General features: G+C 51.5%; 1 protein-coding gene across 7 annotated transcripts; it reads left to right on the forward strand.

The window, feature by feature from the left end:
• The first annotated feature begins 7 nt into the window (after positions 1-7).
• Positions 8-22,538, forward strand: dcun1d3 (defective in cullin neddylation 1 domain containing 3). Of its 7 annotated transcripts, none has more exons than XM_088612630.1 (5): positions 8-311; positions 500-615; positions 8,623-8,705; positions 12,843-13,380; positions 21,315-22,538. In XM_088612630.1, exons 4-5 carry the CDS (start codon positions 12,941-12,943, stop codon positions 21,799-21,801), a joined length of 927 nt encoding a protein of 308 aa, XP_088468756.1. In that variant the 5' UTR covers positions 8-311; positions 500-615; positions 8,623-8,705; positions 12,843-12,940; the 3' UTR covers positions 21,802-22,538. The 7 variants fall into 7 exon arrangements, 6 of the variants coding, with proteins under 6 accessions (XP_088468756.1, XP_088468755.1, XP_088468758.1 ...); XM_088612629.1 differs by having other exon boundaries at positions 9-311; positions 12,846-13,380; XM_088612632.1 differs by lacking the exons at positions 8-311; positions 500-615 and adding an exon at positions 4,523-5,243.
• The last annotated feature ends 1,624 nt before the right edge of the window (positions 22,539-24,162 follow it).

A 24,162-nucleotide genomic window follows, 5' to 3' on the forward strand; every position in this document is an offset into this window, starting at 1 on the left:
CTGCAGGAAGTGATGCAGGGAAAATTCCCATTAATATCCACTCAATAGAGAGAGAGAGGGGTAAAAAAAAAAACGTAAAGAAAGTCCTTAATCACGGACAGGCTTTTCCAAGTTATCGCCTGGACAACACCAGCGAAAGGTTAAAACATCCGAGAGTTGGGGTGTTGTTTAAAAAGTCGAAAGGGGATTATCAAATCGAGGAGAGCTGTTGTGTGTCGTTGGTTTTTGCCTGTGTGGGGCTGTTAAACCTTCCTTTATTATAGGAAGTGATGATTGCCTGTTTCACAATAATTTCACTGTCTGTTTAAAAGGTGAGGAGATCGTGCAACAATTTCAGTCCTACCGTGTTGTTGTTGTGTGTACTTTTTTTCGGGAGTTTTTATTCAGTGCGATCGAAAGGAAATTGCGTGTGTTGTGTGTGTTTTTTACGGAGCGACCGCGATCGAATATGGTCAAGGGATTTTGTTTCGGATTATTTATTTATTGGTTTTCTTTTGAGATCACGTTGTGACAGAGGACCCGGACCGGCGTTAGCGGCCGTTTGCGGTTCCTGCCACCCAGCTGCGCCGATCGGTGGAGTTTGTGAACCGAGCCTGCCGGGGAGTTCAGCACCAGGTAAGTTCATCAGCTGCTTCATGTCCCCGCTGTGTCGAAGAATAACGTTTATCTTCATGACAATAGACTCGACTCAGCGCGATGCTCTTGTCCCTCACCTGCCCCCCCTAAAAAATCTCGAACAAACAAGTAAACTAATTAAAGAGTAACCGAACAGAGAGAGATCGATTGTGTTATCGTTACGGCTTGGAGATCTGTAGCAGTGTGCGGTGATTATACCGCATTTACATGAACGACTGTGCTGTGAGTAGTCGGATAGATACTCATTTTTGTCCGTGCATTCATTTCTAGTAGGAGTCCGATCTTTAATTTATTGTTGATTTGAAGTCGAGTCCCGGCAGCTGTTAGGATTGCTTGTCTAGCGTGTTGTGGGGCGCTAGATGCAGAAAAGTCTCTCTCGGTGGGGGAGGGCTCCGATTACACCTACCTCTGGGAGCCCTGTAGTGAAGTTTTAATTAGTCTGCTCACCGCCGTGTGGTCAGCGTGGGCTTTCACACGCTGTGTCCGAGAGCTGAGCCCACAGAGTAAGGCTACACCATAAGAGGCTAGTCCCTGCCTCTGGCTGTGTAGCGGTCTCTCTGACAACCGAGCTGCACTTTCTGGCTAGTGAGCAACCGAAGACAGGTCTTGTGATAACCCTTACTGCAGCTACAGTATCTGCAATCTGAATTGAAGCTATCAGTAACGCGTACATGGACGCTGTGTAAATGGAGTGTTTAACCGAGGTGGGCTTTTAAACCCGTGAGGGTGGCACTAGACTGCAAACCAGGCTAAATCTGCTTAAGCAAAAAAGCACTCTAATGCGTTCTGGGGGCAGGACTGATACGCTCCCAATATATATCCCAAATATATATGCATGTGATGAAAGGATAGTGTGTAGCCCGCAGTGAAGAATACTGGAGTATGAGCACAGCAGTGGTTAGGGTTCGAGTCTGTGTGGGCACTGCTGTTGTGCCCTGGACAGGGCTCTTCACGCGTAAGGGTCCATTGAACGTGCTGTATACACTGTACACAGGCACAAGACTCGGTCACTTCGGAAAGAAATGTCAGCCAGACAGATTCACGGGGGTCCTGTCTTGGTGTTGTCTTCAGGGCCTCAGTAGCTGTGCCTGTCTTTTAGCCGAGCACGAGGCGTAGATCAGATCCGATCCTGCACAGTTGAGCTCTGTAGGGTAGGATGTGTCTCTGGGTCCGGCCCAGCCGCTCGGCAGGGAGAGAGAGATGGGATCGTGTTCAGCCAGCTTGCTGAACGGAGAAAGCTGCATTACAGCAGGGATGGGGATGTGGCTTCAGTTTGTTGCAAACTGTACTGATCAGGGGGTGACATTTCCACAGCTGCGAAGACCTGTATCTGATCCATTCTGCCTGTCCTGTGGAGGATCTCCTTTAGCAGAGGTCAGGGATACGGATACACAGGGCAGGGAGCAGCAGCATGCCTGTGTCATGATGGACACGTCCGCCCCTCAGGAGCTAAGGTTCACCAGCCAGCTGCTTTCTGTTGGAAACCTTTGGGGGGAAATTTGGAGAAGGCTCCACAGCCGAAACGTTGTGTTTCTTTTCTTCTCCTTTCAGTGTGGAATAAACCTTAACTTGTTCCTCTGTGACATTTGTCTGATGTTCACAGCTCAGAGAGCAGCTTTGACACATGGTTTGTGTGCAGCAGTGGATGAACATCTGGTGTGTTAAAGTTAGCCGTCTTTATGTGTACTGATGCTGATGTTTGCAGTGAGTGTGAAGCTGTAGTGATTATCATATTCCAAGGAGGTTGGAATTGGGAGCCACATCAGCATCTGGCTGAGGTTCATTCCACACTGAGAAGTTACAAGAGGAAAGGCAGAATTCCAGCTGGGGAGTCTTGTTCAGGTGTGTGGAGGTGATAAATTGCGATGGACCAGTGCAGACTGTTTGTTGGAGAGCCTTGATGAGGCTTTGAGCCACACTGGCCGAAATCTTAAGCTTTGCGGGAAGCTGACAGAAGCGAAGATGAGCAGCATCTTGTGTCGTGTGAGTTTGATCGCCGCACAGCTGGGCGCCGCGGTCTGTGTCCCTGAGGTGCTGTAGATTACCAGGAGGTGAGCACCGCTAAGCTCCACACAGCGTGACGGCCGGCTTGCTGTTCTTCACGATCTGGTTATCCTCGTTTTTTTAAGAACTGCGTGTCGCGAGGTGGGCCGTTCACAGGCTGTTGGAGGTTCCAGAAACGGCTCTAGAAGGGGATATTCCTGTTCCATCGTGTCGCCCTGTCTCGGCTGTTTTTGACACGTCCACGAAAGGGAACTGGCCTTTAATGGGATTAGGTTGGGCGCACTTTTCTACCCCTCTGGCACTGAGGTGGAGCTCGCCAGCTGTCGTCTTTTCATCTGTAGGCTGCTGCTGTGGTGTCAGTCCGGCGAAAACATCGCTGGTTTTAGTTTGACTTCTTGTCTTTATCTGAAACAGCGGTGCTTGGACAAAAAGCAGGCTCCGTCTGAGAAGGGAATGCGGCCTCCTCCCCAGGCGTGACTGGCGGGGCTCGGTTCTGTCAGCCCGGAGCTCCGACTCTCTCTCTCTGCGAGATGCCGTCAGGTCTCGGAGGGTCTCGGGGGACGTGGCCAGCAGGTTGGGATTGCGGAACGAGTGTCATCTTGCTTCCAGTGGCTGGTGGGAAACCAGCCAGAGGCAGCGGCCAGGCCGGGCCAGGCCAGCCTGCTAAATCTCATAGAGATCACCCCAGGGTCCAGACACCCCCAGGCGCAAGGTTGGCCCTGCTGACCGCCTTCCAGTTCAGTGATTCGCACTGCAAACAAAAACCCAGCGCCAGAGACTTTTGCGACAGCTCTTCGTGGCAGTAAGCTGTGATGCGAGATGGGTGAAAATTCTGGTCTGTGGTTCGGATGCAGAGGTTGGGAGACGCAACTCTGTTTTTTTTATTTTTCGAGGGTCGGACAGAATTGGCACCGATGCGTACGTTTCAAACCACAAAGAAAGTAAAAATGTGCATGGTGATGTGTAAAAACTCCAATTTACATCACAAAACGGGCAGAATTTCCAGGTATGCAGAGCACCATATTACTGTCATTGTCTGCATTCAGAACAAGGCAACAGAAATGCCAGTGGTGTGAAGTGGCCCCATTACCTTGTAAACAAGCAGGCTTCTGGTTCCACATCTTTTAATCCAAATCCGACTTTGAGACAGCCTACAAATACTTCTTTCTTGTTAACTCTGCATGCAGATCACAGTGGAACATTTCCGCAGTGAAATGTCTGCTGCACAACCTGTGCTTATTCACTCGTACATTGTCTTGCGTCAGTCATTATGGTGACTAGTGACCAGGAAGGGCAGTTGTTGTGAACTCTCGCACTCGCCCGTGGCAGGGCCAGGACTTTGCACCAACATGGCAACTGACAGTACATTCACCAAGTTCACTAATTGTGTGCTGAATTCAGGATCTGTCAAATTTAGCGATACCGTAAGTTAATGTATTTTTTGTTGCCAAGGTTTAATAACTATTTTTTAAAACTGGGGCTGCAGGTCCCCTTTAAATGAGCCAGAAACTTTATATACGAGGTATTGTGTCAACAGCGAGTCCCAGTTTCTCGGTGTCACACCGACCAGAACGTGGCGACCCGGTCCTTCTCTCGTCATTTCGTCACCCCCGGCACGGTGAGGCCCCTTGCTAACACGTCAGACGTCCCGCTCGTGGGACCGGAGGAGAATGGCTCAGTGTCGTGATTTAGTAATACTAGAATTGCAGCCTGGACAAAGAAGAAACAGGACTCCAGCTCTGCAGGACTGGTGGAACGCCTGTTTTGTGGTGAGGAGTAGGTGCCGAAAGTGGTGTTTGGGGACGAACGTACACAGACACTCGTAAACAAGCCCTGCTCTCCTCTAGCTTTTACCCCAGCCTGAGCAGTCGATTAAACTGTTAACCTCATTATCATCTAAATTATGCACATGTAGACTTCTTCTTAAGGAATTTTGCTGTTGATTGCAAATTCACTGCCTATAGATCACCTCAGAGCCTGCCTCCTGCTTAGAAGTGCTAGCTAATTAAGTAATTAGACCAGCTCTTTAACTGAGAACGTGGGTGGAACACATGCCAGAAGACACCAGGCCCTCCAGGGGCTCAGTCTGAGAGCCCTGCTCATAGGCTAAAGGAATCGGAAAGCTCTGAGGCTCAATCATATCCATCCGCTGGGCTTGTCGGTCACTGATTCTAAACCTTTGACCTTCAGAACAGCTTTCTGTTTGTATGCCCAACCAGTGGAAACCCACCATGAGGTGTTCGATTTGCAGTTTCTGACTAATCCGTCGGGGTTAGAGGATTGACTGTGCTGTTTAGTTATACGGGGACTAGGGCTGTAGGGCTCGTTAGCCATACATGAAGTGAAATTCCCTCTCGTTTTCCTGTGATTCTTAAGAGGTGACATATGTGTCGCTGGTCTGCGTTCAGCCCAGTGGCTTCATGCGTTGCTTTGCTCTGCTTGCTGTCTGAGCGCTGTTAGGTCTCCTCTCCTTCTTCGTTGTGCCGGTGGGCTTGTTTTCCGTTCTCTTCCCCGTTTTGTTCAGCGCTGGGGTTTGGTTCCTGGCCGTGCAGGTTGGTGCGAAGTTTGGGAGCTCGTCTTCGATGTGACTCGCAGGAATCCAGGTAAAAAAATGGCCCCATTGCCGTTGAGACTAATGAGGTTTTCTGAAGTTGGGAGCTGCGTGCGAAATTCAGCTGCGCGGGGTGAGATTTCACACCTGTCGTTGCTGCCTTCTGCTGCAGAAGAACAAAAGGAGGGTTGGGGGAGCGTGGAGGTGTCTGTTTTGAGAAGTCCTCTGTGGAACTGCTAGGGAGCTCGGCACAGGCGAGCTGGTATTCTTTCTGAGCTGGCAGAACTTTGTGATCTTGTGCGCCCGGCCTGCCGCCCGAGACCGCTTCAGTCTTGACGAGCGATCGGGTTCCGCGCAGCAGGTGAGAGCCTGGCTGGTATGAAAACGAGAAAACAGGACCCAGGTGTCCAGGTCTGTAAGTCGTCGGTGGGTGGCCGTTCAGGTTGGCCTTAGCTGCAGTCTGATTTGTAGCGTGGCTTTTTCTCCACAGAAATGTCAGATGTATAGACTGGGGAACAGGACGGGACCATTGCAGAGCTGATGTGATGCTGGGATTCGTGTGGGCTGTAGTTATAGTGAATGCAAGGGCGCTGGGCTCCCTGATACACCTTGAGCCATAGCCAGTCAGACCTGTTCCCAGGATTTCATTTATTGTGAATATAATTGACTGAGCAGCCAAGGAAGGGATTGGAACTGCTTCTAGGGACTGACCACAAGTTTAGGATACCCCACCTCTCGGCATGTATCTTCCTGAAACAAGACTGGAGATATCCCTGTTGCCATTTCTGAATTCTTCTAGCGAAGCTATGCCTTGCGAGTGCAGCTTGACTTTCTTTTTGGTTTTCCAGCGCTGACCTGGTTCCTGGCCAGACAAGTAGGTGGTTGGTTTGTCCCTCCGGTCACTGTCCAGTGCAGGGCACAAGGCTTTGCCGATACTTTCTCCCGGGAAAAGATGCATTGAAGTTTGCGGCTGCAGCGGAGTGCCAGAGGAGGTGTTGGACAGAGTGGCTGTGCTGTGGGTTAGCAGATCAGGCCCTGGATGTTAAGGGCTGTGCCAGCCTCCTGCCAGGGCCACCAGCTGGGTGGCAGCCTTGTGGAGGTGTGGAGTGGGCTGCCGGAGTGCTTCAGGGCACCACCGTGATGACCTCTGACCTCTTGCCCTCAGCAGTGACGTAATGGGAACTGCTGGGGACTTCAGGACTCCGGCAGCAGGCGTTCTCAGTTTCCCAGTCCGAGCTCCTGCCTCCGGTCTGGCGTTTGACTTGCTGTGAGGTGAGCTGGAGTCATCTGGAGTCGAGGTGCTTTGTTTGGGGGGTGTGGCGGAGTCCTTCGCAGAAACCTCGCGGTTTCTTGGGCCTGTCCACAGACCTGCTAATAATAAAACAGGCACACCACAAGGGGAAACAGGAGCCGAGAGGGAGGGCATTGAGGCCACAGCTCGCTGCAGTCTGGCTGTTCACTGCTCTGTAGGAACGTCACCGGCACAGCGGTGCAGCTGCAGCTGACGACAGGATGTTCCAGGATCTTCTCGGACCCTCGTAGCTTTTCCAAGCAGGCTTTAGCCCATCAGGCAAGATTCGTCTTGACTGAGAGTTCAGGTCGCTTTTGGAATCTTCTTCAAGGAGGGGAAAGCTAGGACAAAGAGGGGCCTGCAAGTCGAAGTGTGTCGAAAATACAGTAGCTTGAAATTTCCCAGAACGTTAAGTGATGGGAGGTGCTTGGAATTTCTGTATACAGCTCCCTGCTGCTCCCTGAACACGCCTAACGGCACATAACCGTCAGAAGCAGTTTTCATCTGACAGCACCTTTCAGGTGAGGCAGCAGCACGATTATGTCCAGAAGTAAAGGGAATACGCTGGTGAGCTGTGATTTTGGAGGTTGTGAAAATAGAGAGAGAGAGAGAACATCCCAGAGGAAGTGAACCCCAACTCCGGGTCTTCAGGAAAACCTTGCAAGCTTGCACCTGACTGTAAGGGAATGTGGGAGACCCCAGGAGCGTTTGGCCACGGAGTGATCTTGCCGCCTGTCCGTGTTTCTGCACTCTTTCTCCCTTCATCCTCATCGTTTGCCTCACAGCATATGGCAGGTTTTCCTTAAAAAATGTGTCCACGAGACTTCAGCGTGTTCGATGTGTGTAAAGTTGCCCCATTTTTTTTTTTGCAGTGCACAGCCTGGTCTTAAACAGGTTTTGCACTAGAGTTTTGTTTTGAAATCCCACTTTGTTAAGTGATGTAGCTCGATTCTGTGTGGATTTCACATTATGTATCAGAGTGGGGGTAACGTGAGGCATCTGGCGTCTGGATTGGGAATGAAAAGAGGAGGAGAAACAGCGTGGGAAGTTCTGGAATCTGTCAGAACAGGAACCATTTGTTGGCCACACCCCAGTCACCTCCTTTCTCCCCCTTTTCTGGGGGTTCATACTCTGGCCACGAGCACGTGTGGCCAAGAGGTGAAAGGTCACAGCCCGAGCTGACCGTCAGAAACAGGCATGAGCAGCCCTGAGTCAAATTAAGCCAACTGGAATTCCCTGTAGCTCCTGAGATCAAATGCCATTCAACGCGGATCTCTCCAAGTGTGAATTAGTATTATTTAGCACAGTCCTGATTGATCACATCTCAAAAGATACGGAGACAGAGATGTCCTAAAGCTAATTGCATGTGCAAAGAAATCCAGTGGGGTTTCATTGTGTTTGGTGAAGACTGTTTGGCTTCTTATGTTTTTTTATGTGTGTTTATTTTTAATTGCTGCTTTTAAACAACAATCTCAAAGCAATTTTGATGACCTTCAGAAGCTTCAGAGGGCTTTTTTTCTGCCAAATTGCTGCTCTTTGGCTGCACAGTTGGCCAGACTGGGGTCTTCTAGAGATTACACAGTCTTGTGTCCTTGGGTCAGGATTCCACCTCATGCATCAAGAAGAAGTTCTGTTCTGTGGCCTTTGCATTAATGCAGCACCCCATTGCATTTGCACTGTGCATTTTTAGTTTTTTATCAGCACTCTAAGCATAGTCTGAGCACAGGAGCATCCTGCTGAATTTTGGTGCTCTAATGAGTAGTTCAGTAGGCTGTAAAGATAATATACAATTTCTTTAACTATACAGGGTGTAATTTATGAAAGCATTAGTCTGCCAAACACAGTTTTTCAGTGTGGTGTGTGAAAGGAGAAACTCCGAGTTATGCTTAGCAGGGGGGAGAAAACATCATTGTTCATTTCAAGCCACAGTACTTCTTTTTAACCACTTCCCACTTTGTGTCATTAGAACTATTTATTATTCCTTTCCAGGAATAAAAAAAGATGTTGCTGGAAAGTCCTGGATTATTTGATTCTTAAAAGAAATGCAAATTTCCTGCCATTTAAAAAAAAAAAAAACTCTTGTTTAGCACTGTGGATCAAAGCCAAGACTGATGGTGATGAGGTGTTCTGTGTCTTTCAGCGTTGCGGATGAAAACCTGAGCTGACTGGTGTGCACTGATGTTCTCTCCCACCCGCGCCAGGGATACGTTCTGAGACCCTTTTGTAAGTAACAGCTTCATTTTTGTTTCATTCTTCCTTGTCTTCAAAGCTTGCGGACTAAAAGCCAACTCGTTACCCAATCTGTTAACAACACTAAAGCAAGTCATCCTGTAACACTGCATTTGCAGATCTGAGACACACGCACAAATCTGGAGAAGTGCTGCTCTCTTTCAGAAGCTGGAAGGTTGCCCAGCAGCATGTGTGTCTATTTAACTGCTACCATATTGAAACCCAAATGATTTAAACCCTACTGTTGTCCTTTGCTTTGGCGTTCAGCTGTGTTTAAGGGGGTGCCTTTTCTCCAGTCTGCCTTCCACGGTGTCATTGGACTGGAACAAGCAGCAGCTCAGTATGGGTTAGTGTTGCTGTCTGTCTGGAAGAACTCAGGGGGCATCTCACCTCTCCAGCCCTTTTTGTGTAAGATTTGCAGTTATTGCTGTAGAGGCATGTTGCACACAGGAAGGGGTTAAAAAAAGAACCTCATTTCCTCAGTGGAGGGTTACACGTTTGCTTTTCAAAAGATGCAGAAAGCTGGTGAAGCTGATTAGAAGAAGCTGCAGGTCACTGGAGGAATTTCCCACTCTGCAGGTGTCTGTGCAGCGGTGGGCACAGTTCTGCTTTGCTATAGAGCTGTTTCCCCATTACTGTCAGGGAAATTTGTCGAGACACGGGTGACCCAGTCAGAGTTAGCATCTCGGGGCACAGAAGATCAACACCCTGGCCGTCTTGGACACGGTCACCAGTGTTTTTTAAAACGCCAGGCCTTCTCTGTGAGGACATGCCGATCCTGTATTTTTCCTTAGAGAATTTCTTAAAGGAAAATAAAAAAAAACAAATCAAAATCTCCTGGTTAACATTTGCTGTACTCAACAGGGGAGTTTGGAGTCTAAATGGTTTTTTTTTCATGGATTGATCACTTTCAGACACTTGTGTGAAGCAGAAACTAAACAGCCTTCAGTGCAGCAGGGGTCAGGGGGAGGGGGTGACGAGCTGACTTCTTGGCGATGGAGTAATAGTTTTGTTTCTGCTTTTGAAGAATGAGTAATCCTGAAACACGGTGAACGAGCCACTCGCCCGCCGGGGACGGGGGGGAGCTCGAAAGCTGTCTGGCCGCTGGGTGACTCTGTGGAGGAGGCGCTGCGGCCTGGAGCGGGTTTGAGAGTACAGAAAGTGCTCAGGGCTGTGGCTGAATTGGCTTTGCTGCGAATTGTGCCCCTTGGAACATTGGTTTTGTCCATCTGGGAAACAGCATTAAGATATGAGCAACTGAACCTTTCCAAGTTCCTGTGCTGCCCTGTTACTGCAGACTTCCTCCTGATACAGCAGGTTGCGGCTATGAGATCACAGCAGGATTTCTCGCCACCTTTTGCTTTTAAGAATATTCCACTCAAGCATTCAATGGTGCAAAACTGTGTGTGTTTTTCAGCAAGGAAGCTGTGGGCTTCTGTTGCCCTGTGTTTCCCAGCTCCTGCTCTGTGGCAGGGCGGAGTGAGGATTCTGAGAAACGCGGAAGTTATGCTGTATCAACCTCAGCTCACCAGCCTGGGGCAGGGCAGCCGCGAGAGAGGAATCTTCTCTCAGCTCGACTGTCTGGCGTCTTGATTTTTATCCAAGCGTGTTTTCGTGGGGCCAGGAAGCAGGGATTCCAGCCCTTGTGTTTGGTCATGAAGGCTGGAGGCCTGGACCTGCTGCTGGGCGAGGGCTCTTCCTGACCAGTGTTGGCTGTTATGTTCAGGGGCCCCGGAGCAGAGCTGAAATCAGCCACCTGTCCGTGCAGCTGTTGCCGGTGCAGAGGCGCCCCCCAGTGGCGCACAAGTAAGGCATGTACATACCTGACAGCGTACCTCCAGACCGCATGGATTCCACTCAGTTACGAGTCTGAAGCATGTTTGCAGAGGGGACCGTCTGAGAAAAGTATATGTGCGTTAATGCAGAGAGCTGCGGGCAGGGGTCTCACCAGCTTGTCAAATCATCATAGTTCTCGTGTCATCTGCACGCTGACTTGTACGTTATGTCTCGCCCCCTCACACTGTTTCAGCTTTGTCAAAAACAGAATTGATTGCATTCATAGGGATGTGCTGAAGGCAGGGGGGTATTGTGATCACATTTGGGAAGTCTGTAAAGGAACAAAATACATTAAGATGTATTAACACAGCTATCTCAGCACTAGAAACAATAGGCTGATTAGCCGAATTAATACTACACATGGTTTCACACAAAATGTTACAGTGACTGACATGCATGCAATGCTCGGTTAAATATTTAGAGATTTTGTGCAACCAGGGATTTCATGTTCTTGTAGTAAAACACAAACGTGCGTACCTTTGTGTATATGCAAAGATACTCCTAAATGGTAAATCATTCACAGTCCAATAGATATGCCAAACATGAGTAGCTGTATATCTGCAAATGAGGCCACATCTTTTGCCCTGCAGAAGTCTCTAGTCCCAGCTTGACTGTACCTGTTCATGGTGCCCTGATAATGAGTTCTCCTCCTCGTGGAATCGGTTGCAACAGAGTGCACTGTGAGGAAAGACAGGATTTTTACACAGGACACCCGCAGCATTTGTGACTTTTAGAATTAGTTATAATATTATTTACTCATGGGTCATAGTGCTTTGGCTGCTCACAATGGGTTTCTTAGTGCTATTTGGACATTAAGGTCAGAGTGGCAGTAGGTCCACTTCTGACTGTTGACTTGAAGGGGGCGGAGCCTGTTTCCTAGTTGCCAGTTCTGGGTGTTGACCTGAAGGGGGCGGAGCCTGTTCCCTAGTTGCCAGTTCTGGGTGTTGACCTGAAGGGGGCGGAGCCTGTCCCCTAGTTGCCAGTTCTGGGTGTTGACCTGAAGGGGGCGGGGCCAGTTCCCTAGTTGCCAGTTCTGGGTGTTGACCTGAAGGGGGCGGAGCCTGTCCCCTAGTTGCCAGTTCTGGGTGTTGACCTGAAGGGGGCGGGGCCTGTTCCCTAGTTGCCAGTTCTGGGTGTTGACCTGAAGGGGGCGGAGCCTGTCCCCTAGTTGCCAGTTCTGGGTGTTGACCTGAAGGGGGCGGGGCCTGTTCCCTAGTTGCTTGTTCTGGGTGTTGACCTGATGGAGGAGGAGCCTGTTCCCTAGTTGCTTGTTCTGGGTGTTGACCTGATGGAGGAGGAGCCTGTTCCCTAGTTGCCAGTTCTGGGTGTTGACCTGATGGAGGAGGAGCCTGTTCCCTAGTTGCCAGTTCTGGGTGTTGACCTGAAGGGGGCGGGGCCTGTTCCCTAGTTGCCAGTTCTGGGTGTTGACCTGAAGGGGGCGGGGCCTGTTCCCTAGTTGCTTGTTCTGGGTGTTGACCTGATGGAGGAGGAGCCTGTTCCCTAGTTGCCAGTTCTGGGTGTTGACCTGAAGGGGGCGGGGCCTGTTCCCTAGTTGCCAGTTCTGGGTGTTGACCTGAAGGGGGCGGGGCCTGTTCCCTAGTTGCTTGTTCTGGGTGTTGACCTGATGGAGGAGGAGCCTGTTCCCTAGTTGCCAGTTCTGGGTGTTGACCTGAAGGGGGCGGGGCCTGTTCCCTAGTTGCCAGTTCTGGGTGTTGATCTGAAGGGGGCGGGGCCTGTTCCCTAGTTGCCAGTTCTGGGTGTTGACCTGATGGAGGCGGAGCCTGTTCCCTAGTTGCCAGTTCTGGGTGTTGATCTGAAGGGGGCGGGGCCTGTTCCCTAGTTGCCAGTTCTGGGTGTTGACCTGATGGAGGAGGAGCCTGTTCCCTAGTTGCCAGTTCTGGGTGTTGACCTGATGGAGGAGGAGCCTGTTCCCTAGTTGCCAGTTCTGGGTGTTGACCTGAAGGGGGCGGGGCCTGTTCCCTAGTTGCCAGTTCTGGGTGTTGATCTGAAGGGGGCGGGGCCTGTTCCCTAGTTGCCAGTTCTGGGTGTTGACCTGATGGAGGCGGAGCCTGTTCCCTAGTTGCCAGTTCTGGGTGTTGATCTGAAGGGGGCGGGGCCTGTTCCCTAGTTGCCAGTTCTGGGTGTTGACCTGATGGAGGAGGAGCCTGTTCCCTAGTTGCTTGTTCTGGGTGTTGACCTGATGGAGGAGGAGCCTGTTCCCTAGTTGCCAGTTCTGGGTGTTGACCTGAAGGGGGCGGGGCCTGTTCCCTGACCTGTGCTGTGTTCCTCTCTCAGCAGCACCCGATGGCATGTGGAGGTGCGTGCTGATTCGGCAGCAGCGGTGTTGGACGAGAGGCGGCCGGTCCTGAAGGAGGGGAGACCGCTCCATCACCATGGGCCAGTGCGTCACCAAGTGCAAGAACCCGTCGTCCTCGCTGGGCAGCAAGAGCGGCGACAAGGAGCCCGGCGGCAAGTCGCAGGGCAAGAAGGGCGGAGGGGGCGGGCACAAGGAGGAGCCCGGGCCCGTGTGCGGCAAGGCCTCGGGGGACCTGCTGGCCAACGGCACCAAGAAGATGGCGGCGGCGGCGGAGCCGACGCAGCTGCCCGCGCCCTCGGGGGACACCCGCCAGGAGGAGCTGCTCTCCAACGGCGAGGAGTTCTCCCTGCCGCGCATCGAGGAGCTCTTCCGCTGCTACAAGGACGAGCAGGACGATGCCATCCTGGAGGAGGGCATGGAGCGCTTCTGCAATGACCTGTGCGTGGACCCCGCGGAGTTCAGGGTGCTGGTGCTGGCCTGGAAGTTCCAGGCTGCCACCATGTGCAAGTTTACAAGGTGAGCGGCTCTTCCCGGACCCTCGGCGCTCGTGCCCAGCCGCGATGCTCTCCAGCCGGGTGTGGGCGGTCCCGAGACCGATTGAGGTGGCCCGTCGCGGCACGAGAGTGCTTTCCAAGAGCAGTTGTGTGTGGCAGCCTGTCCGGCAGCCTGCGGAGCTGAAGGCCGGGCGTGTTGTCGTGTGCCACCGGTGGTAATCGCAGTGCATGTGAGCAGCAGAGGCTCGTCCCCGTTCTGACATGAGCACTCACCCGTATTGTGCAGACGGAGCTGTGAGCGTGCTGGTGTCACAGGTTAACAACACAGTTCTGTCTTTTCTGACAATGGCGTGGTCAGTGTATGGGCTGACCTCTGCGGAGTCTACAAGACAATCGCCGCTGCCAGGAAATGCCAGGAAGTGAGAGCTCCCCAGTCTTGCGTCTCCTGACTGTATATTTTTTGTCCCCATCGCTATGATGGAAGGAGCTTGTGGGGTTTCTTGTGTACGCTGCAGTGAGCTAATAATAGCCCAGTGTTGCTGACTGCTGCAAAAGACAAGCAGGAAACACCTTTGTCTCAGTGTAGGTAAGTGCACCACTTCAGAAAAGCCAACTGTTAAACCACAGAATTCTTTTAAAGCACAAAGAAACGGTGCCACTTGTTTTTCTGATGTCAGTTTCACAAAGCACTTAAACGTTGGTGCGTTGCAAAGAGAAAGAGGTTTGGAAGCCATCTGCTGCGTACAGCGTTAAAAGCCTGTATTGTTTCCTGAGCTACATTGATTTTTCTTCTTGCCGTTGGCTTGAGATCCCTTCGGGTCTGGCCAGGAGAGAGAACGGCCCAGCCTGCAGCGAGGGGCTCCCGGCAGTCTCCTCTCCTCGCCTCCTCCGCTCTTCAGCTCCTAAGCTCCGTTAAACACGAGCTGTAATCCGGGCATTAGCCCGCGGTACTCCTCCCGGAGGCCTGCCGTACGGAGAGCCTGGCGCCCGTCGCGTATGTGCCCAGCAGAAAAGCTGTTTCTCCAGCCAGGCAGGACTGCGGCTGCTTGTGCTGAACCGCAGCGCTTGGAGGAGTTGGGCCCTCCACTGGGGCTGGCGACACGGCCACCCAAAACATTTGTATGTAGTTGATAAATCTCAACATATTGAAGCCCCTTCCTTGGCTCAGGGAAAACTTCTACAAATCTAATATTAAGGGGTTTACTGCTTTAAGGGAGGCGTCTAGTCTTCGGTCCCGAGCGTGCGGTTTTCCCTCTGGCTGGTTTTTGTTTCTTCCTTTTTTTTAAGTGAACAGATGAGTCAGCCACGCTCTGACTCGGGTTCGAGTGGGCAGCTGCGTCAGCATGTGTTGGCTGCGAAGGAGCAAGTAAAGGTTAATTCCCCGCGGGAAACCGGAAAGAGGAAACCCACTTTTGTTTTCGGCTGTGGAGCGTTCTTCAGGCCTGCTGGAGGTCTCCTTCCTGCTTTTTCGCTCTCCTGCTCACTCCTGTTACTTTAATGGCAGCTGTGATTGAAAGGCTTGATTTGAGGAAGGGGGGGGGGTATATCCATACTTCATTTACATTCCTGGATCCGTCGCTGGAGGGAAAGACGCTTGAACTCGAATGAACTTTTACTCCCCTTGGAGGGATTGTTTTACACAGCAAGAGTATGACAGTAATACAGTGCAAAACCATGATGCAAAACCACATTCAGCAGCAATCAGAACTCCATAAGATTACATCATATCAATCATAATCCATAAGATAAAAAAAAAAACAGTTAGCTCGTAAAGAGTGTAAAAACCAATAATAATATTCCTACCGTGACTTTTTTTAATTGTTCATCAATTACATGCTTTTAGGTAAAAGGAAGTAAATGCTCTCTCAGGCTTTATACAGGGGACCTGGAACCTCCACCCGGTGGGCAGGGGAGTATATTCTAACAGGAGCAGATGAGAGGGGTCCCTTAAGGTTTTATGTGCAAGATTAATAAGATGCCGCTCCATCAGACATGTTATTGAGCCCAAAGATACATCAGTATTCTTGCTACGTTGTAGGCAGTTCACCGCCCTTTACTAACAGATCGAGTCATTGGATTTGAGTTTTGAAGTAAGCCGATGTTACCTTGTGCTCATCCTGTGGTTAGAATTGTTGTTTGTTTTTTTTTCATCGAAATGGCATTTCTTTACGATGCTGATGTCCTTCACAGCTGACACTGCATGATGTGCTTTCTGCATGCTTGCACTTAAATTGCTTCCCGATGACTCCGGTACCCGCCATTGGAAGATTAAAGCCTGCGCTGTCAAACCACATTAAATGTAGAGATAAATATTGACTAGGAGAGAGGTGCACTGTGTTTAAATCCAGGACACTGTGGCTCTGAAGGGGAAGTGGAGCAGTGTGGCAGTTTAATCACAGTGTCAGAGGGAGAAGCAGGAGGCTGCAGGACTTGTCTGTGCAGGGCCAGCAATCATGGGGCTGTGCGCCCACGACTGTAATCCCTGGGCATTGTCTGTCATCGCTGAGCGCTGAACACGCATAGAGATGCAGTGCTTTGCAGATGAATGGGGAAGAAACATTGCTTCAGATCATTTGGGTTTGCTTTTAATTTTTGCAAAGTTTCCCAGAAATTGCTTAGTTTTTACAAAACCCACAATCTCCTCACTTCTGGGAATTTGCCTTACAGGCCCCCTGTGGAGAAACAATGTTTGCCCACTGTCCTGTATCGGATGAAGAGGTCTGTGATGACATAAATGCTTTTAGGAAAAATAACATGTCTGTGTGCTAGTTTGGTGGCGCCATTATTTTTTGCACCTCTTAGATTCTGCAGTGTTTTTTTTCTTAGGTGAGTGTTCTAGTCAATCAAATGGCGTATTGCATGAGAATAGTTTAAAATACAAGCCATGCGTTTCAATCCACCAGTAGAGATCAGGCAAGGGGAAAGTGAGGCACAAGGTGGTGAGCACAGCTCCTGTTGTGCCTGGGAGGTCTCTCTGTGCCAGCACAGCCAGACACTGGAAATGCATCTTTCTCCTGGGATTAAAGTCAATAGAATGGATTACAGGGGGTCTGATGTGGGATAATCGCTGGAACCGGAAACTGCGTCAGGTGCTCACAGATTGTACTTCTTGCCCCATGAGTCTCCCTGCGTCCAGTGTGCAACCAGATCTTTACCACATCTTACAAAGAACTGGTTTCTTCTTTGTTCTTCTGGCTCATTTTCGGTTTGTACTGTTCAGCACAGTTTGCTGTTTATGCATACCTGAGGACACTAGAGAAGAGTAGCAGAAACGAGGTTCTAAAATCTTCTTGTCCCAGGTTTCCTCCAGCAGTACACGGCCACAACCTGATGAGTAAAGTTGTGAATTTCCTTTTCTGCAATGCTTTGAAATTCCGCTGTAATTCGCCAGTGCAGTCTGCAGCTCTGCTGCCAAGCCTACACGAAAATATTTGGCCGTGGCTCAAGATGAACTACAAAGACGCTTCTCTGTCCTGTGAGGTGTATTTATAGTCATTGCTGCTGGAATGCTGGAGGCATTATCTGTGTAGTGTTTCTGCAGCGATGTGGGGTGTGCAGCCTGGCACCCAAGGCCCGCCCTGTAACAACACCTGCTGGCACGCAGGGGCTTCACAGGTTCACCTCCAGCTGTTAAGGTGGAGTCCTTTCTGCCCCCAGTGTGAGCCTTCACAGATGCTGTACAGTAGCAGTTTTTCTAAATCTCGTCTTGCGGTTCGTGAAAGCTCCGCACGTTATCTGCTTAGTGCTGCAGCCCGGAATCCTTACAGGAACTGTGTACTCCTCTCTCCTCTCTCATGTGACGCCATGCGTAGATGCAGTTGGGTGGGTCGTTTGAAGAGGCTCACGGTTCGGACCCCAGCTCTGTCTGTCTGCTTGCTTTGTGCTGAGGCATAGGAGAGCCCCAGTCCTAACAGTGATCTCCGCTCTGTGAAGGTCAAGCTGCACACAGGTTGAGGCTCCTAGGAGCTCCCAGACCACTCAGTCTTTAGGGACACCCCACTAGTTGTGACTCACAGTGATATCGCTTACCTGCTGGTCACCCCTCTAATATCCATTTCCTCCTCTTTAACGGGCGAGATTCCTGGACGGGTGGACGGTGGCTGACCTGGCACAGTCAGGGATGAAACTGCAGCTCCGTTTGATTAGCTTTTCCAGCTGAAATATTTATACTGTGTAAGTCCCCCACAGGGTCGGTAATTCTCTCTGCCAGGGGCCTCCTGCTGACTGCTTCCACAGAAAGAGCACTGCAATTAAAAACCCCAGACCAATCTCATCAAACGCTGTTCGCACAAAGGGTCCAGCACACACTGGCTCGTACAGTGGGTTTGTGCTGAATGCCATTCTGGGTTCAACAAACGCACCAACAGCTCCACACTCACGGGCCTAGCTCTCGTTGTTTAAGAAATAATAATCCCAGCCCGCTAAATAGCAGATCAGATGGAGAAGTGGTTTCATTTTAATTAAGGGGGAAATTCAGGAATTTGTTCATGTTGGAAGGACAGACTGGAAGTGGGGTTAACAACCTGCTTTTACGAACTGATCTTTAATGACCCCAGGAAGTGGCGACTGTCTCTCCTGAAGGTCAACACCTCCTACAGCACTCTGTCCCCAATCGCCAACTGCAAATTCCTTCGGGCCCAGAAAGAAAAGCGCCAACTACTGGTCCATTAGCACCTCCTGCAGCAGCAACCTGGTCTTGCGTAGTGGTCTCCTGTCTCGGTACTGACCTCGCCCAGCTCTGTTTCCAAGAGCTGACAAGATCAGGCTACAAAGTGGCATCGCTGCTGTTTGTTCATGAGAGCTGCCCAGTTTGGTAAAGCTCTTCTTCCCCATTATGTGAAACATTGTGAGACCTGGTCACTGTGGGGCTTCAACCAATTAAACCACAAAGCCAGCAAAACAACCTTCCCCCAGTAGACTTGTTAAAGAGATGCCCTTAGCAACCCGGTATATTTAGGTACAGAGCGCACGTCAGTGTAATAATGAACACGCCTGTAGTCTGATCTGTTTGTATAGAATCTGTTGCATTCGTCCAGCAAGATGTAAAGAGTTTGCTTCATTGCAGCGAGGGTGGGGATGGGAAGAGGGAGTTTTGGGGACTTGGAGTGGGACTGCTCCTTGAACGCTGGCTTTGTCTTCTTAGAAAGGAATGGGATTTTGCGCAGCTCTGGAAGTGTGGTTTGGCAGGCAGGGGGCTCTGATGTTGGCGCCTGTCAAGTACCCAAGGGCACGCAAAGCTGTGAATTGTAAAGCTTGTCCACTATTGAGGCTCTTACAGGTGTTTGGAACCAGACACAGAGGCCACAAGAGCACAGTGCAGACACAGTCATCCATACATCCCTGGCCTGCAGCTCACGAGAGCACAGGGCAGACACACTCATCCCTGGCCTGCAGCTCACAAGAGCACAGGGCAGACACGTTCATCCCTGGCCTGCAGCTCACAAGAGCACAGGGCAGACACGTTCATCCCTGGCCTGCAGCTCACGAGAGCACAGGGCAGACACGTTCATCCCTGGCCTGCAGCTCACAAGAGCACAGGGCAGACACGTTCATCCCTGGTCTGCAGCTCACAAGAGCACAGGGCAGACACACTCATCCCTGGCCTGCAGCTCACAAGAGCACAGGGCAGACACGTTCATCCCTGGCCTGCAGCTCACAAGAGCACAGGGCAGACACGTTCATCCCTGGCCTGCAGCTCACAAGAGCACAGGGCAGACACGTTCATCCCTGGCCTGCAGCTCACAAGAGCACAGGGCAGACACGTTCATCCCTGGCCTGCAGCTCACAAGAGCACAGGGCAGACACGTTCATCCCTGGCCTGCAGCTCACAAGAGCACAGGGCAGACACGTTCATCCCTGGTCTGCAGCTCACAAGAGCACAGGGCAGACACGTTCATCCCTGGCCTGCAGCTCACAAGAGCACAGGGCAGACACGTTCATCCCTGGTCTGCAGCTCACGAGCACAGGGCAGACACGTTCATCCCTGGCCCGCAGCTCACAAGAGCACAGGGCAGACACGTTCATCCCTGGCCTGCAGCTCACGAGAGCACAGGGCAGACACGTTCATCCCTGGCCTGCAGATCACAAGAGCACAGGGCAGACACGTTCATCCCTGGCCTGCAGCTCACAAGAGCACAGGGCAGACACGTTCATCCCTGGCCTGCAGCTCACAAGAGCACAGGGCAGACACACCCATCCCTGGCCTGCAGCTCACAAGAGCACATGGAAGACACACTCATCCCTGGCCTGCAGCTCACAAATATCAGCGCACGTGTGTTTGCGAAGGGCAGACAAGGACAGATGCCAGGGGTTTCTGTGAATAATGGTGGTGGTCAGATTCTGTGGTGCAGTGCCCATGCAGCACTTTTGAAGACGAGGCGGCGCAGCCTGTGGTTTTAACTCCCAGATGGCAACATTACTTTTCTGCCACTGAGGACAGAAACCTCATGTGCTTTGTCTTCTCCTAGTTTGGCCTGAAGCTACAGCTGAAAATATACTGTAGTTCATGCCCAGAGTGGGTTTCTTGTCAGCTTTTGTTGGTGACCTGTGCTTGGGGTCCTGCTTCTTACCACAGGTGCAGCACTCTGTTCTTAGCTCCGACACTTTACACAAAGAAGCCAGATCTTTTAGAGCAAGATCATGGTGCACCACAGCACCTGGGCAGAACGGCGCTATCACTGAGCCTGGCACCACTAATATATCGGATTTACAAATGAGCGGCGTTCACATCACAGATAATTTCTTCCTTCTGATGCTGTGCAAAGTAGGGGGGGGGTATCTGTGTTTTCTTGTAAGCCAGTCCTCTTCAGTAACGGCTCTGTGTAGCATTGTCTGCCTTGCAGATCCTCTGCCACATGAAACGGTACGGCACTCTTTGAATGTGCAGTGACTCTGATCCCCCAAGCCCCACCATCTGCTTGTGGAATCAATGGTATTTTAATTGCTCTGTGGTTCCTGCTTTTCTCTGATTAGAGCTTGCAGCCTGTGTCTCAGGGAGCCGTGATCAAGTCGCGGCTTTTACAACTCTGTGCCGTTCTGCCTCTGCCCTACTTAATCACCTCCTAACTTCAGGTAAAGAGCCGAAACTGGTCTGCGTCAGTCTCAGGGAGAAGACGCGTATTCAATACACAGGATGTGGCGAGATCTTTTTTTTTTTTACATGCATGTTCAGTGAAGGTGGTATTCATCCGCCTTGCGTCTCGGAATCTATCTATACATCTTGGAGAGGTTGTTGTGCTACACGGGTTTTGGGAAGGGTGTCGTCTTGTTTTCCTGTGCGAGAAACCTCAAGACGCGGTTTTAAAGGTCTCGGCGCGTGTGGCTGGCGCCGCTGTTACGGCACAGAACTGGATGAGAAATGTGAAGTTTGTTTTTCATGTTGGGTTTGCGATGTGGGGCGGTGGGAGTCTTGAATGAGCAGTGTCACCCGTGTGAGCGTGAATCTGTCACTCATCTGTCCAATCCCACAATCCCATGGAGCGGGCTTTGCCTCTTCAGTAGGCAGCATGCCTCTCCTTTACAGTACAAGTGTGCAAGTTCATTGTGTGTGCAGAGGTCAGGATGTCTAGGGAAACAAATGTGTTTTGTTTTTTTTTCCCTCATCGCCAACATGAAATCTGTTGTAGACGAATCTGGAGTATTTAAAAGCTTAGCAATCTCCCTTTCCCAGCCGCACTGAAAACACAGAATAAGTGGTCTGCGGATGGGTCACTCTACAGAGCCTTTGGAGAGAGTGGCTGTATATCTCCGGCAGGTCCGATTTGAGAAAGCACAGGCTTCCCGGCCCACTAGTGCCCTGCAGCTGTTGACGAAGGATTTGACCAGCCTCTGCAAGGTCACAGACATCTCGCGGGAATTTTCAGATGCTGCTAGGATGTCAAGTGCTTGATCCAGGAGTGCTGTGCGGCTTCTTAACGCAGTGTGTGTCTTTCTGCCCCTCTGTGCTCCCGACGGCAGGAAGGAGTTTGTGGAGGGCTGCAAGGCCATCAGGGCGGACAGCCTGGAGGGGATCCACGCGCGCTTCCCCTGCCTGCTGCACGAGGCCCAGGCGGAGGAGCAGTTCAAGGACCTGTACCGCTTCACCTTCCAGTTTGGGCTGGACTCGGAGGAGGGCCAGCGGTCACTGCACCGCGACATCGCCATCGCGCTCTGGCGGCTGGTCTTCACCCAGAACACGCCCTGCATCCTGGAGCGCTGGCTGGACTTCCTGACGGAGAACCCGTCGGGCGTGAAGGGCATCTCCCGGGACACGTGGAACATGTTCCTCAACTTTACTCAGGTGATCGGGCCCGACCTCGGCAACTACAGCGAGGACGAGGCCTGGCCCAGCCTCTTCGACACCTTCGTGGAGTGGGAGATGGAGAGGAGGAGGAAGGAGGAGAGGAGGAGCGCAGCGGCGCTGGAGCAGCTGGACAGGGGGAGCGAGGGGGGGGGCGCCGACTGAGCCCGTCCGCCTGCAGGAGAGGGGAGAGGGGCCTAGTAAACTCTGGATCTCTGAAAACTCCGATGAAGATTAACGTTATTGTTCCTATTATTATTATTGTTGTTGTTATTATTATTATTATTATTATTATTATTATGATTGTTTTTTTTTCCTCTCTTTTATTTTCGAGGGACAGGGGTGGGGTTTTAATCTCTCCAGCACCTGCGTATGCCTTGTGTTTTTCGAAAGGGCTCCAAAAATACTGTATGGTTTTTTTCCCCCCAGGCACTTTTTTTAAAAATTAATTTAATTTCTTTTTTTAATGGGTTTGGTTTAAAAAAAAAAAAAATCGGACAAGCGCCGCCCCCAACCCCCAACCCCCCCCACCCCACCCCACCCCACCCCCACACTGGCTCCTCCGTCTCTCCCTCCCGGGTCACTCAGACCCCTCTCGCCGGCCCAGAGTGACCGACGGACCGCCCAGCCTCCTGGCTCCCCTCCGCTCTCGCCCGTCCTGTTCCTCCTGTGTCCGTTCTGGAAAGGGTTTGGTATTCCGGTCACTACAGTGCCAGAGCTCGTGTGTTTTCGGGGGGGCGGGGGGGGGCAGTCCTGTACCTGGTGGTATAGTGCCGTTTACAACCCGCCACAGCGGCTCCCGTCTTCTGTTTTTTTGGTTTTGTTTCTTTTTTTTTTTAATATAAAAAAAAAATGCAGTGGTTTATATTAAAAAAAAATAAAACAGTGTTAATCATTTAAAAGCCGTTCCTTGCATAATTAAAAACTGGACCCTGAAACGCCACCGGGCCTGTCCACGCCCCCCGTGTTTTTTTTAAACCTGCCGTGCTGTGAGCTGGGAAGGGGGGTCCCCAGACTTCCTGGCAAATCCCGGGGAGTGGGCTTCAGGCTGGGCACCGCCCTCGTGTCGGGACGGTTGTTCTAGGGATGCATGTCCCTTTTTTTTGTCCGGATCGGGCCGAGCTGAGTGCTGGACCTTGTGCCGCGGGGTGGTGATATCTGGGCTCCTCTGAGCTTGTGGGGACCCAGTGTGAGGAACTGGTTCACAAGGACAGCCCGGCCGCAGTGTGCTGGGGGTGAGCGGGTGTTCAGCAAGTGCGGAGGGGTGATGGCTGACTGCCTGTGTTTTCATGAGATGACTGTACTGTACACACAGTACCAGTACTCGTGCCCACTGTACGGACTGTGTGTGATCTTCATGGCCAGCTGGCCCTCTTCAGCACCTCCTGAACAGCCAGGAGAACCCAAGTGCACTGAGAGGATGGGCCCAGCCAGCACTGCTGCAAGTACACTTGGCCAGAGCTGTGTTGGTGCCCCGACTTCCCTGGCCTGCAGGGTGGCGGTACGGTCAGTGTGGGGGCGCCCCTTGCCAGCGGGGGGGAGCCCGTTGTCCTAGCTGCCTGCAGAGTGCGCCTGGACAGTCCGGGTGGGCAGCTCGGAGGGGTGGTCACTCTCCCCTGCACGTCCCTCACGTGTGGCCGCACAGGAAGAACCAGCGAAGGGGGCTGCCAACAGAGGCCCTGTGCTCCGTATGGTCCCCCGGGGAGCCTGCGTGTGTTCAGCGGTGCTCAGCTCCAGGGCCCCAGGGGAGCGCTCGGTGGGGAATTACCCAGCGCACAGCAGGAACGCCGCGGTGCTTCAGCACGTGACAACTGACAGACCGGAGGGCAGCAAGCCAACAGAAAAACGCATCCGCACCGGAGAGGGATGGACTATATATAGGGGGGCGGCTGTCAGAAGGTGAGTGCAGTTTGGTTTTAAATCATCTGGAGGCCAATGCCCATTTGCAGCAGTCATTAACAGCACAGTGTGCACTCCTGGAATGAGTGGCTGTGGCACTCTGGAGAGATCAGGGCAGGTGTGTGAGCCCCGCGCTTGTTTACTGCTGCGCCTGCCCATCTCCTGCGCTGCAGCTGTCTGGTGCCGGTTGAGCGGGCCGCGGGGACACACCTGCTGGAGGTTGTTTTTCTTCTTTCTGAGAAATGAAGGGGAACAAGCGCCGCGGTACACGCCACTGGCGCTAGTCCAGGTGAGCGCTCCAGTTCAGCACACCCGGTGACACCGTGTCCTTGCGTTTGGGTGGAAGAGTGTGAAAATGGCTGAACTGGGAGGTTAGGTCATGTTTGTTAGATGTCAAGTAATAAACCAAGGTTTAAATGAAGAGTTCTCCAATCCGCTTTGATAACCTGGATGGGTGTAACCTTGACTAACGGTTTGTTTCCATTTGCTCCTGCACAGCGCTGAAGAATCGGTACAGGTCCTCTCGGCAGCTTCATTAAACACCGAAGGAGGCTTCAGAGGCTCTACGGTACTTTCCCCTTGACTTGCACAGCGTTTGTAAGAGTGTATTTGCAGAAAAATAAATTA

Source organism: Lepisosteus platostomus, chromosome 19 (assembly GCF_059453375.1).
Source record: "Lepisosteus platostomus isolate fLepPlt1 chromosome 19, fLepPlt1.hap1, whole genome shotgun sequence".
Taxonomy (NCBI): domain Eukaryota; kingdom Metazoa; phylum Chordata; class Actinopteri; order Semionotiformes; family Lepisosteidae; genus Lepisosteus; species Lepisosteus platostomus.

Coding starts and splice junctions, on each gene's coding strand:
- dcun1d3 (XM_088612630.1), top strand. CDS start 12,941: ATGGGCCAGTGCGTCACCAAGTGCAAGAACCCGTCGTCCTCGCTGGGC. Junction 13,381..21,314: donor ACCATGTGCAAGTTTACAAG/GTGAGCGGCTCT, acceptor TCCCGACGGCAG/GAAGGAGTTTGTGGAGGGCT.